The sequence below is a fragment of the Patiria miniata genome, unplaced genomic scaffold (genome assembly GCF_015706575.1).
Source record: "Patiria miniata isolate m_02_andy unplaced genomic scaffold, ASM1570657v1 HiC_scaffold_7, whole genome shotgun sequence".
Lineage (NCBI taxonomy): Eukaryota > Metazoa > Echinodermata > Asteroidea > Valvatida > Asterinidae > Patiria > Patiria miniata.
This window is the reverse complement of record NW_024037074.1, coordinates 33,101,705-33,115,873: the sequence shown is the minus strand read 5'-3', so window position 1 is coordinate 33,115,873 and position 14,169 is coordinate 33,101,705. Positions and strand designations below refer to the sequence as shown.

The following is a 14,169-nucleotide window of genomic DNA, read 5'->3' as shown; positions in this document are numbered from 1 at the left end:
TGATTTTTATTTTTTTTTTTTTGGCAGTGTTGGAGGTCTCGACTCTGCCAGCCTCGGCTTGGAGGCCGGCCTCCGCCTCGAGGCCGACTTTCATGGCTTCGACCTCGGCCTTGGCCTCGGACTCGGAGTGCAAGGCCCGGCCTTGGCCGCCTCGGAGGTTTATTTATTTATTTATTTATTTATTTATTTATTTATTTATTTATTTATTTATTTATTTATTTATTTATTTATTTATTTATTATCCACATCCAACAGCAGAACAAACCGCCAATTACAGGACTGGTTACAAAATATTATACAATTATTAATATATATATATATATATATATATATATATACACAAATATGATCAAAAAGAATCATTATAAAAAAATATATATTGATGTTATAAAAACAAACTAAAAACAAATTATATGTATATAGGGATGAAACGAGCACAACGAGGTTGTGGCGTTACTGAGTACAACACTGATTTTTAGTGCAACTATGATACAGTTTGGAAAAGTCGTTTTTGTTAGGTCTTTTTTTGCATGATTTCGACTTTTTTTTAGTTAGACCAACCATATCATCATGGAGGAAGGAAAAATAAGTCGGCGGCATGTCTCATTATAAGGTGGAGAGCCTCCTCTGACTAGTGCCTTGCCAGGGCAATGTTTTTCAGTACCTCAAATTTTCGGTAAGTTAATTTTCGACAAGCATCAAGGGGAGGGGTGCAAATGTATATTACTTTTTGTTGTGTACTCGAGTGGTTGCCTTTTTTGCGACGTTACTTGGGAGAGCATGACCGGCCGCTTCCTGACTGGATGTGCATCGACGTTTTATGAGACAGCTGGCCCACTCAACTCATAACACCAAGCCCAGGTAAACTATATAGTCTGTTTTTGTCAGTTTTGCTGACGGGCGGTTGTGGTGGTGCGCTTTGGTTCCAAAAACTCGCTATCCAGTGACGTAATTATACGCACCCCCCTTTCAAATCTTGAATTGCCCCAAAACAATGTATATACCCAGAAAACCCAAAGTGGGTCATTATTTTGACTCATTATTTTGTCCGTGTAGTGACGGCACACTTGGTCAGTTTGAAGAGCGCTCCATTTGGAAGATGGGTTCCAGCCCCCCCCCCCCCCCCCTTCCCCGCCGGGCTTTTGATTTTACGGAGGCCAAGTGTCCGGAGGAAAAAAAACCCATGTCGGTGCGGATATGCGGATGCCCCCCCCCCCCCCCCCCCACATAATAACATACGCTACTGTACAGACTCTTTCAATGATCATTCCCGCGTACTAGGTTCTGCTCCAAACTCAGTGCACTTGATTTGTTTTTGTCTTGTCCTAGCTGATCCTGTGTTGATCCCTTATTATTGTCTGCATGTGCAACTTGAAGTTTACTTCAAAGCTAAAAGAACTGAGTGATGAGATATATTTTCCTAGGCCTATACACATCATGCATGTCTCCACTTACTTGATAGCTTGCTATTTGGAGAAGCACCACTTAATCTCATCTGTTTATTTAATTTTCAATCATTGTAACGGCATAAAATATGGCAAACCACCCGGTGGATGGGGAAACTTTTAGTGATACCATGCCAAGGATCAGACTGAGATCTCCCGATTCGTAGTTTTTGCTGCGCCTATATATTTAGTGAAACACACATCTTTCATGTGGGTATTATTACATAACAATCCCTCTCAGTTCGTGGGCGCGGTTTAGTATAATCATGGAGCATTCATCGGGACAAGTATTTCCCGGCTTAAGTTGTTTCGCAAAATTCAGTCCGGAACAAGTTCTACTTCTTCTTCCAGTGAGTATACATCCCTAGCCCTCCATATTGGCTGGACCAAATCGGGCGATCTGGGTGTCATTTTTCTTTTAATAGAATTACCCATGTATTGGTACGGTATAGGTTGACTGTTTGAGTCTCAGGGAAGCGGAAATACGACGTTTCGTGGGGTTTTTTTTGGGGGGGGGGGGCACCCTGTATTGTTTCGGTCGGTTCCTTGCTCTTTGGTACAACTACAAGCGTTAGTGCGTGCCGCATGGGTCACTCAATGCAGGGATTTGGCGCGGGTCTGGCGGTATCGCGCCCTCTCTGTCAATAAATACACAAATTACTAAACTTTATGCAAGTCGGATCCCAGTAGCGACTTAAACTTATTCTGTATCACAATCACAAACTATTTCTGTGCGCACAAGAAATTCATTTATTGTGATCACTGACAGTATCATCCTCATTTGTTCATCCAAAAATGTGAATTGGTCAAGCATGCCGAATAATTTTCTCTGTAATCTCGAACATTTGAAGGTTGGCTTTGTGTATCAAGTCTATTGCATGCTTCAGCGTACGTACGCATGTACACCGTACACAACATTAACAAACAGCGCGAAAAAGCAAACAGTGCACGCGTAACAAACAACTAGCAGGCCGGGGATACCGGGAGAGCGCCCAGCGGGTAAGTAATTTTAATTACTTTGTCGTTTCTTGTGTGATGGGCCTTATAGAGTGACTTACATTGCACTCAAGAGAGGACCTGTCAATCAGAATAAAACAAAAATCATCACGCACGTTTGCTTGACAAGCAGAGGACAAGTGTAAATATGCGGTTGGTTGCCGGTTGCCCGCCATTCATAGCCCACGCACGGCGCACTGGATGGTTAGACATTGACTGTGTTTCGTGAAATGGTAGGTGCCCCGTGCCAAAGGTTTCGATCCAACTCGGACCCAAACCAAGTCGGACCAAAGCCAACTCGGACCCATGCCAACTCGGACCCTCTACCAACTCGGACCCACGCCAACTCGGACCCACTACCAACTCGGACATGTCGGACCCACAACCAACTCGGACCCACAACCAACTCGGACTCACTACCAACTCGGACCCATGCATGACCAACTTGGACTCATCCTTTACAATCACTCGACAGCGTTTTCAATCATTCGACAATTTCATAAAGTTTGTCCACTTATCATCTGTTAATAGAGTTATGCTGTTTAAGTATAAATTTTCATTGTAGTTATCAGGTAAAATATCTGTTTTGCACTGCAGCAGTTTGTCGTTGTAAAGCGCATTGAAATGCTATTTTGAAATGCGCTTTAAAAGTGTAATTAATTATTTATTTTTATTATTTGTTTCCATTGAAACATATTGCGCTTTAACCAAAAGTAATTAAAATTAAAGTTTAACCAATTATTCATTTTCATATTTGACATCGTTCACGCCATCTTGCTCAATTTAACAGCAATTTATTTCATTTTTAATTCAAACCACATCAATTCAGAACAGATCTTCATAGAAAAATAAAATTGGAAAGCATGACATTGAAACATAAACACTTTCAAACATGATATTATTAATTCAATAAATATAAGTAAACTTATGTCATTAAATAAAATAAATAAGGTATAAAAACGAAGTCTATTCTAATCTCTACATCTACATTTATTTTTAAAAAACCCACATCAAAAACACCATTGCATACACTGCAAGAAAAATGAAGGTTCCATATTGAACAAAAAAGGTTAATCAAAAAAGTATAAAAAGTTACACAGATGCGTAAAAAAAAAAAAAAAAATTCAATGTAAACCGAAAAAAAGATCAACTTATTAAATACCCCACAAAAAGAATGTCAATCATCAAAAAGGAGTATTGGAGCTCTGGGAAGATTATCCTTCAAGGCCTTACAGGTAGCTGCCTGTATGTTCCACTATGATGTTCCATGGGGGAAAAAAGTTAATAAAAAAAGTATGAAAAGTTAAACAGATTCGTAAAAAAAAAAAAACTAAAAAAACTAACAATTACATGAAATGAAAGGCCTATTTCAAATTAATAACTTCCTCACTGAACAAAATGTGTAATATGCTTTACTAAAAAACAAAGTAAGTGAATTGAAATATATAATGAAATGAAATTAACTGCCTAAATGGGTGAAAAATATTATTATTAAATGACAGGAGTATTAACAAAACGTGCCATTTCCAAGTACCCAAAAATAATTAAAATTAAAAAGCGTTCTATTAAAAAAACGAAGGTTCCATAATAAATGAAGTATAAAAAGTCAAATTCAGATTTTTTCGGGTAATTGATAGAGCTTGGAAATACATGTCGGGTTCCATAATATACTTATAAAAAAAAAGTTATAAAAAAGTATGAAAAATTAAACAATGTCGTATAAAAAAACATTGCACATAGAAAACATTGCACATAGATATCCATTTCTTCATGTGAATGAGTAATAAGAGAGCAAAATCGACGTAGTATGATCAACAACAAAACTAAAAGCCCCATTCTGACCAATATAATTACAGAATATCTTCACTATATAAGCACTGTAACATTAAAATGACCTATAAATATAATCTCTGAAACTAATGATTAAGTCATTGTTGGGTCCGAGTTGGTTGTGCTTGGGTCCGAGTTGGTAGTGGGTCCGAGTTGGTCTTGGGTCCGAGTTGGTAGTGGGTCCGAGTTGGTAGTGGGTCCGAGTTGGTCGTGGGTCCGAGTTGGTAGTGGGTCCGAGTTGGTAGTGGGTCCGAGTTGGTAGTGGGTCCGAGTTGGTAGTGGGTCCGAGTTGGCGTGGGTCCGACTTGGCGTGGGTCCGACTTGGCATGGGTCCGACTTGGTTTGGGTCCGAGTTGACCTGATGCCGTGCCAAAAGTCCATACGACGCGTGGCACATACATGTACTACACGAAACAGTCATTGATTCAGCGCTACTTGTTTTTCTAACAGTAACAACATTGGAAATGTTTCTCACTCAGTCCCAGATTCATGTCTTTTCAATATTTTTGCAATGACTGACCTTAATTGAGATGATAATGAAATATAAAGAAAAAAGGAAAGAAAGTTGCATTTTGCAACCTGATGCTACTTCAGCGATTGTGTACAAAGTCTATGGAGGGTCAAGAAAATAAGTATTTCCTAACAAAAATGGAAAGGTTTCTCAGTCCCAGATTCATGTCTTATTTTTGCAAATGACTGACCTTCATTGAGATGATATATGAAGACAAAGCGTCAGGTTGCAACATTGTTGCCGAAAAAAGTGGCGTCAGGTTGCAACATTCTTTCCAATAGTCCTCATTATGAGCCTAGTCCCAATCTCAATTTTGGCTACCCCTAGCCACAGTAGTTAATAAAAGGAACAGCACCCCTACTCTGTGGGCTTGGATGTCATGACCTATGTCCTGCTTAACATACAGGTCGTGTCATCCGGTGTCTTGTGATCATGATATTCGGGCTTGATCCACTGAGCGTGCATTAATACCAAACAGTATCGACGGCTGTTGCCTGTCATTTCATTAATCGTCGGTCTAAAGTGCGCTCTTGACCAAACTTGAATGACAGGCAACAGCAGTCAATGCCGTCAACATTGTACACAACCAAAGAAGTGGCGTCTTGATACTACATATATTCTTTCCAACCTCATGCAAGTACTGAACCTGCAGATGATCATTAAACTTGGCAACTATAGATGGGATGTATGTTACAGGCCTAGTCGTGATGTACATTGAATGGGACGTAATTTAAGCTAGAAGTGTAAATGCGTGTGACTTTTGTATTTTTTCACATAAATCAGCTAAGATTTTGAAAACAACTTTTTAGGAAAAATGGCAACAGCAAACATTCCGAGGGAGGTGGCTGAATTGGCTGGAGAAACTACCAGGATCGACAAAGGCGAGGTTCACACCGACTTTAGTGTCGAGGAAGATGGTAGCTGGGATTGGGAGGACAACAGAGCCTCCTCGAATGATAACAAGAAGCCCCAGTTTCCTCCTGCATTCAATGCAGGATCGGAAGTTCCATATCTGGGTCAGCTCAAAGTACTGTACAACGATGCGGGACCCCACAAGGAGCAAGGGGAGAGACTTGCCGAAGAGGTCGATGCTGGGCTGCCGGTGGCGCCCAACGAAGAGCTTGCGGTGAGATGGGCAGTCATCGAGTACGAGTTGGAGCAGTATCTTGCCGCAGGACTTGTACCTCAGGATTCTGTTGATTCTGCAGGTTAGTGATACATACCATCAGTGTGAAGTTCCTCCTCTTCAAGTTAAAACCAAATGTGTTCACACAGACTCAACACAAAGTGAAAAAAGTCATGGCTTTTGTACAGGACTGAATCCGACAGTTGCAGATCAGTTTCGACAGTTGAGGATCACGCACGCCGCGCCACCCCGTACATGTGCAATTCGTCATTGATCACAGTGCTATGAGCGTGCAACTTGTGTCATGCCTGTCCAACAATGGTGTGTCATTGTCCAACAGTGGACATCTTTTTTTTTGGAACTTATACATCCCTGCATACAGTACATCAGAGTAGTGAGGCACCAAATGTATCGTTTTGACATTATTCGGCAATATTTCTGGCCCATTCTTCACGACTGTGATGCACGGTGCACCCACTGGGGAAAAGTGACGCACCCCATCAATTGTTTGACACACCAGATCATGAGTTGACGCACCCCAGTGTGTCACAGCCATGAAGAACTTGACGTACCCTTGGCACACCATGCCGGGGCCTGGGAAGCATGGGCTCTGCAATTGGCAGGTGAATCTGAGGCTTATATGGGTGGAAACTTTTTCACTCACCTCAGATTCATAACCCATTAGAGTTCTTTTTTCTCTTTTATTTCTTTCTTTCTTTCTTTGTTTTTCTTCTTTGTTGAACTATTACAGGTCTGGACAGTGCTTCCCATTTTGACTTTAAACTGTGCGCTGATGAGCTCCAGAGCAACCTCCTAGAGGACAAGATCCTGGAGGCCCTGGGCAACCTGCGGGGATTCCGCCGTTACTTCTCCAAGTCCAACGACTGGTTGTTGAGCCAGGCCTTCAAGGGCAGACCCATCGAGGTCCTGCAGCACATATTCTATGGTGGGGACGGTCTCCTGGCTGCGTCCAGAATGAAACTGGACGATCCGTTCCACTACACAAATGCGGACCATGCAGGTAAATATTCTGCTTGGAGGAGTCTATCTGATGGCCACTTTTTAAAGAATTCAAATCAGGGGCCGCTTTTATCGTGCTGCTGCAACAAGGAACTACCTACCTGCTGCTTACCATAGGCGACTTCTATTCAGTGCTTTTCAGAGAGTTGGCAAGTTGGTGTGTTGGCCGCCCATACTTTAGCCATATAAAGTTGAAAGAGCGTTTACGTTTAGTCCTACTAAATATAACTAATGTTATCATTACACAAATTTAAGAAAATTTAATAGACACAAATCTGGGACTGAAAAAAATTTCCAATTTTGTTAGAAAATACTTTGAAAGGGCATTCAACTCTCCAAAGGCATTATACACAAACCAAAAGAAGTGGCGTCTGGATTCTACATTCTTTCCAACCTCATGTAAGTAAGTGGGATTGAATTTAAGCTAGAAGTGTGAATGCTTATGACAGAACAGTAACTTTTGTATATACAGTCCAGTCTCGTTATAACAAACTCGTTCGGACTTAGCCAAATTGTTTGTTATATCAGAATTTTGTATTAAGAGGAACATCAGTCCCATTCATTAATGCACAGTCGGGACTAAGGCTTTATGTTTGTTATAACCAGAATTTTGTATTAACAGAGTTTGTACTAACGAGAGTCGACTGTATATTCACATCATTCAGCTGAGATTTTGAAAACATCTTTTTAGGAAAAAAGGCAACAGTGGACGTTCTAAGGGAGTTTGACAGAGCCTCCTTGAGTGATAACGAAAAGCCACAGTTGGAGGATAAATGTGCAGCCGAAGAAGGCGATGCCAGGCCGCCGGTGGCACCCAACGAAGATCTTGCGGTGAGATGGGCAGTCATTGAACAGAAGCTGGAGCAGTATCTTGCTGCAGGACTTGTACCTCAGGATGCTGTTGATTCCGCAGGTTAGTGATGCATACATGTACTGCTGAACTGGTGACAACTATCCTTCCTACTTAGCTTAGCTAACCCCCTGTAGTGATTAACTAGGAATCTTCTTCGTCTCTGCAAATCCCAACACCATATCGTAAACTGTACACGAAAACTGTTGGACTCTGATTATTGGTAGTATGCCTAACCCAGGGTTCGAAATTAGCGGTAGCCCGCAAGCCAAATGCTAGTCAAAACAGCGGCGGGCTAGACAAACTATTCCTTAACTAGCCCGGCTGGCAAGTGAAAAATTATTGAGATACGGCAAAGATGAACGTACAGGAAGAAATAAATCATTAAATTCAGAAAGAAAACCCCATCAATTTGTGAATAATTTTATCAACTGTTTTAACCCTTACCCTACTAGACCCTCCAACGCATGCCAATATGTGCCTCAAGAAAATCTCCTATGTTTTTTGCATGGCCCTCCAATATCTGCCACGTCATTTCAAGGGTAACTGGACAGGCACTCCAATACATGCCACAGAGAACAATGAGAGTCCTCTGATAACAAAGTGAGTGCCCCCAGCTGGTCAGTATCAGGCACCCTCCAGGGCCTCCAACTCCTGCCAATTGGAGCCTTCACTGTTAAGACGAACTATCTGCCAATAAACTGCAGCTGGAGGGCATTGGCATAACCAACTGACATGCAGTAAACTACCCTCAGAGAGTAAGGGTTAAGGGTTAAATTATAAGATCTGTTAATCAAAAATACTGACAAAATTGCCTCAGAATTGAGCCTGAAAATACGCCATTTTGTATTTGAGATAAGAAAAAAATGCGGGCTAGTGAAAATGCCCGCGGGTTAGTTAAGAGTCCGTTTCAGTAGCCCAGCTGGCTAGTGAACAAAAAAGTTAAGGTCGAACCCTGCCTAACCCCATGTAAAAGCACAATCAGTTTACTAGTGTAGTACTCGCTCTAACAGATTCCAACAAATCCATGTGTTGGAGTTTGACTGGATGGGGATTGTTAGTTTGTTATGCCCCAACTGTAGCATGCATCGCATCGTCCCATTTATGTAGTTGGATTGATCCCAATTCCCAACCATAGTGAGGATCGTCCCGACTTTAAATGTATAAAAAGGAACGTAGGGGCCTAACAGAGCCATGTTAAGGTTAAATTAACTGTTGACTTGGGTAAGATATCAGTGCAGAAGTGCCCCTTCACTCGGTTGCAAAGACGGAGTCTAATCCCGGGCACAGAGGTTGGTGGGACACCAGTGAGTTGCTGCCAGTTACGCGCCTGACACTTGCACAGAAAAACATAATGCGTTTTCACACGCTCAAACTAAAATTCATTGAACGTCAACTACGCGATACACATTGCAACCAGTGATTGCATGTAAACTGACCCCTCCCCCTGAACTAACATGAGTGGTCACAAAGCAGCATATTAGTTCATGTTCATAGACCTCAGCTCAAATACTGCCCCACTGATATTGCACAATAGCTACAAAGCACTGTGGGAAGGAAAGAGAGCAACGTTATCCATTGTGCACGTTAACTCAAGTAGCGTGCAGTAATGCACGTGTTCTACATAACCCCGGAGGACCGACACACAAAGGGAGAACAACAGATCCTTTCAGTCCTCGCGCGTTTGGTCTTTCGTTCAAAACGGTCCTCTGTAGTAGGTTTCTGTGCTTAGTCAATGGGAGAGTGTTATATTACAGGGACAAAAGGAAACACAAAGCATTGTCCTCGGGAGTATAGTAAAACAAGAGTGTCTGCACAGCCCTATCAGTTGGATGACACACCCCATGAACCCCGGGAATGGTGCGTCATTGTCCAACAGTGGGTCATCCTTTTGAATTTATATACCCCTGCACGCGTATCAGAGTAGTGACTGCCAAATGTATCGTTTTGACGCTTCATGTATGTGGCGACATTTTTGACCCACCCTTCACAGATTGTGATGCACCTACTGAGGAAAAGTGACGCACCCCATAAATTGTTTGACACACCAAATCATGACTTGACGCTCACGGCCATGAAGAACTTGACACACTCTTGACACACCAAGCCAAGGGAAACAAATATATGCCTTATTTTCGTTAAGAAGTAGATTTTCCGTTTTGAAGAAGTGACGGATATCTTTAGTAATTAATATCTTCTAATTAAACATGATTTTATGAACAGAGAGAATTGTTTTTGGCTATTTAACTCCTGGGCTATTGTCTCAGTTATATATTTTTCAATTCTGGGGGAGAGATGCTGTGAAATGTACACAAAAAGGCCAATTGAAAAATCAACCAACTTCAAACGCAATTTTCGCAAAACTCGGTTTTACCTCTGTTACAAGTATAAGCTCAATATATTTCTTTTTTCTTTTTTTAAAAACTATCACAGGTCTGGACAACTCTTCCCATTTTGACTTTAAACTGTGTGTTGATAAACTCAAGACCAACCTCATGGAGGGGCAGTTCCTGGAGGCCCTGGGCAACCTGCGGGGCTTCCGCCGTTACTTCTCCAGGTCCAGCTACTGGTTGTTGAGCCAGGCCTTCAAGGGCAGACCCATCGAGGTCCTGCAGCACATATTCTATGGTGGGGACGGTCTCCTGGCCGCGTCCAGAATGAAACTGGACGATCCGTTCCACTACACAAATGCGGACCATGCAGGTATATACTCCGCTTGGAGGAGTCGGATGGCGACTTTTCAAAGAATTCAAATCAGGGGCCGCTTTTATTGTGCTGCTTAACGCTTTCCTTACCATGGGCGACTTTTGTCGACAGGGAACTTCCCATCTGCTTCTTACTAAAGGCGACTTCGATCAGGAAAACACAGACAGAGCACACTCAATACGGATCTATTCACTGCTTTTTCAGAAAGCTGGCTTGTTGGTACGTTTGGCTGCCCATACATCAACCATATACCGGCTGAAAGAGTGTTTTCAGATTGTTCTAATGGTGTTCTATATTCTTAGTGCTACCATTACAAAAATGGAAGAAAAGTGCTTCAGAAGTATCCACACACAAGTTGAGGCATATGGTCATGTGGTGAAATGGCTTGCAGTTTGATAAACTGGGGCCATATCAACAAACAGGAATAACATTCTTATTTTTGCACTGTATATGACACAAAGTTTAAAATTTGCACGCCACATACAATGTATATGAAACAACGTTGCTTGCAGGTTCTTTGAGCAACAGATGATACTCAGACTACCCGAAGCCAGTCTGCTGCCCCCCCCCCCCAAAAAAAATTATTGTTGAAATGAAACACATCAGTTGAAAATTTATTACAGAAAAAAACACAGGGAAAGCAACTTGAAGATAAGCTTCCATAATAAGACATTTGTTTACTTTTAGATGTCAGTGTGGTTTACTTTTAGAACTCAGTGTGCTTTTTTCCTTCTTTTTTTCCAGATTGATACGTTTGTGAGTGAGGGAATCCAGTCATGTACAGCGTAAGAAGTACATGTACAGCGTAAGAATGCTTTGTCGAGAAGTGTGCCTTCAGGAGAAGTTCTGCATTTTTGTTTGTCTTTTGAGGTTTATTTTAATATTCAATTCATAAAGTTAATGTGTGTCCTTTTTATATTTTTATCATTGTGCACATTTTTTTAGATTTTATTTTTTTCAGTTTTGCTACTTAATTGATGTTTCAAGAGAAGTGATGCTTTTTTTTGGTTTCTTTTAAATGTAGGGTAGATCATTTATGATTTGTACATTTTTTTGGGTGTGAAGCAACAAAACTGCTCAAATTCTAAAATCTTTAGCTCTGTGAATGCTGTATATTCCGAGAAAACAATATTCTAGGATCTTGATTTCAATTTAAACATTGTCAAGACAAGTCATGTATTGAATTACGCCTGACATGTTCTCATTCAGCCAATTGCGGCTACGGCATGTCACGAACTGAAACGATGAATAATAGCAACTGCATGCCCGTGTGCATCGTATCAACGCTTTCTCAGATTCGCCGAATTACAAACCAACTATTAACAGAAATTCCTAAAATGCGTCACATGACTGGAAATGGCCTTCTTTTGTTTTCTTCAAAATGTTAGCATGCCTGAAAGAATAATTTCACAGGGAGTTTATTGACATTACTATCTTTAAATCAAGTAAACTTTTAACAATAATTTGGTCAGTTACTTTTTTGATAGCTGCAAATGATCTACTCTACCCTCAATCTTTGTTTAAGTTGTGTTCAATTCATCGTGTGTGTTTCTCCTCGTTCTGCAATTGTACTTTATGAAGTAGACCATCTTTGAAATCTTTTGTATTATCAGTTGTTTTTGAATTTTTCTTAGATGAATTTAACAACCTCAGGTTGTACAAGTATTATTTCTATATTTTTATATTAATTCAATTGGTAAGGGTTGACACAGATATATTTTGCACAAAATTATAACACCATAATACAGAGCTTAACATAACATTTGAATTCTCAGGACAGTGATAATGGATGCTAACGTGTGTGGTAACTTAACTGGTTGTGAGTATTGAGTAACCGGAATTTGAATCCTCGAGTCTGTGGTGTGTATTGAGTCACTTAGTTTAAGGCTTGCATCTTAATACAGGGGCGGTTCCAGGAATTTTTGCGGGGGGGGGGGGGGGGGGGGGGGGTTCATCAGCAAAATAATTCTGAATTGTAGACGGGTTTGGTCATACCATGCTTTCAATGGGGGCGCTGTTCAAATCCGACGATTATTAACACTACATGTATATTGCAGAATAGTGTACATACCCCTTTAACCAAGCGGACTCTGCTGTATTTTGTGCACAGGTGGACATCATTACCAGTATATTTTTGACAGAGCTGGGGGGGGGGGGGGGGTTGACCCCCAACCCCCCTGGATCCGTGCCTGTAATTTATTAACTTTTCAGGGTTTGAGTGTTAAATTACTTGGATAGAGTTTTTCTGTTTTAACAGCTTATTCTAGAGTATAGGATTGAGGGCACTGTTTGTAATTGGTTTAGGTAGGTTTAGGTAAATTTGGGTAAACAAAAAAGAGTTGACCCAAATCAAATAAAGCGCCCTCTACTTGTGTCTATATCTCAAAGAAGATAATGGATGATGAGTTTTCAGTTTTGAGTCACTTGGTTTGAGTATTTTGTCGAAATCATATTTAACCTACCTCATCATAATGAGATACTTTTGTATAAATTGTCTTGAGTTAACTTTTTATATTAGGGGTAATGGCATTATTGAATTCTCATATGCAGTTAAAAGTTTTGTGCAAGTCCAGTGAACGTCGATGAATATTATTGAACTACTACTATAGTAGTTAACTAACCTTTTTTATTTTTGACATTTCCAATTTTTTTTCATAATCAAGATCATTTGGTTTTTTTTTTAATACGATGACATGGTGTATTGTAACTTGTATTTTTCTAAATTTTGAAGGGTCGGTGCATTTTCTTGTTAACAGATTTTGTTCAGCTTTCTACTCTTATATGTATGAAATCCCTTTTTGGTTAATTTTATTGAAAAGTGCACTTCTTAAAACATTTTTAAAATGTCCATGCTTTTCTGGATAACTGAGGGCGCTGTTGCTGTGATGTCATTTCAGGAAGACACTGTTCAGTTTATGGGTTTTCTGTAAAAGAATTGTGAACCCAAAATGTTGCTCATTGAAAACATTTGTGAGAAAAGTTTGCTCAATCGGCTTACTGCCATGTACTGACAAAAAAAAAAACACAAAGAAAAGAAAATCTACAACAGCAAAACATCAACAATTCTGGCAACTTTTGATGCTGAAATAGCTGTAACATTGAGTGGCTACTGAATTGACATCACAATTTTGCTCATGAATATGGAAATTTTCATTAGCATAGAAACCGAAAATTGAAAATAACAAAGGTCCTTTTCGAGGATTGCTTTTAAAAAAATTACATTGTGACATGGGTCCTTTCAGTTCTCAGATGCTCAACACTCCTTGTGTTGCAGTTGGAGTTTACTACAATTTTGTAATTATTTTACACACTTTTCCACATTGGTGACTCCGCTGTGTTTTTTTCTATTTATATAAACAGTGTTTTCTTTTTACTTACTATGGTGTGCTTGTTTTTCAATAAAAGCTGTTTCCATTTTAAAAAAAAAATTGTTTTGATTATCATCACAGTGATTTTAAATACGATTTGTAACTTTGCATGGCGGAAGTGTAAACTAGGGTTTGCGGTAACACCATGTGGAAGAATCATCTCAAAAGAAATTCTTCCACATGGTGTTATCGTAAACCACTAGTTTTATACAGTGATTTTAATTAATTTTTTTCAGAATCATTTCACAGAGAAAGACTAAATAGGCACAACTCAAATTGTTGGGGATATATTTATTTATTTATTAATTCTTTTTCAC

General features: G+C 40.1%; 1 protein-coding gene across 3 annotated transcripts; it reads left to right on the top strand.

The window, feature by feature from the left end:
- The first annotated feature begins 2,111 nt into the window (after positions 1–2,111).
- On the top strand, positions 2,112–13,133 carry LOC119745675. 3 transcript variants are annotated; one of them, XM_038222204.1, is made up of 6 exons: positions 2,112–2,444; positions 5,592–5,990; positions 6,660–6,929; positions 7,620–7,841; positions 10,200–10,481; positions 11,229–13,133. In XM_038222204.1, exons 2-6 carry the CDS (start codon positions 5,597–5,599, stop codon positions 11,231–11,233), a joined length of 1,173 nt encoding a protein of 390 aa, XP_038078132.1. In that variant the 5' UTR covers positions 2,112–2,444; positions 5,592–5,596; the 3' UTR covers positions 11,234–13,133. The 3 variants fall into 3 exon arrangements, with proteins under 3 accessions (XP_038078132.1, XP_038078134.1, XP_038078133.1); XM_038222206.1 differs by having other exon boundaries at positions 2,114–2,444; positions 10,212–10,481; XM_038222205.1 differs by lacking the exon at positions 2,112–2,444 and adding an exon at positions 2,485–2,674.
- Positions 13,134–14,169: the final 1,036 nt, after the last annotated feature.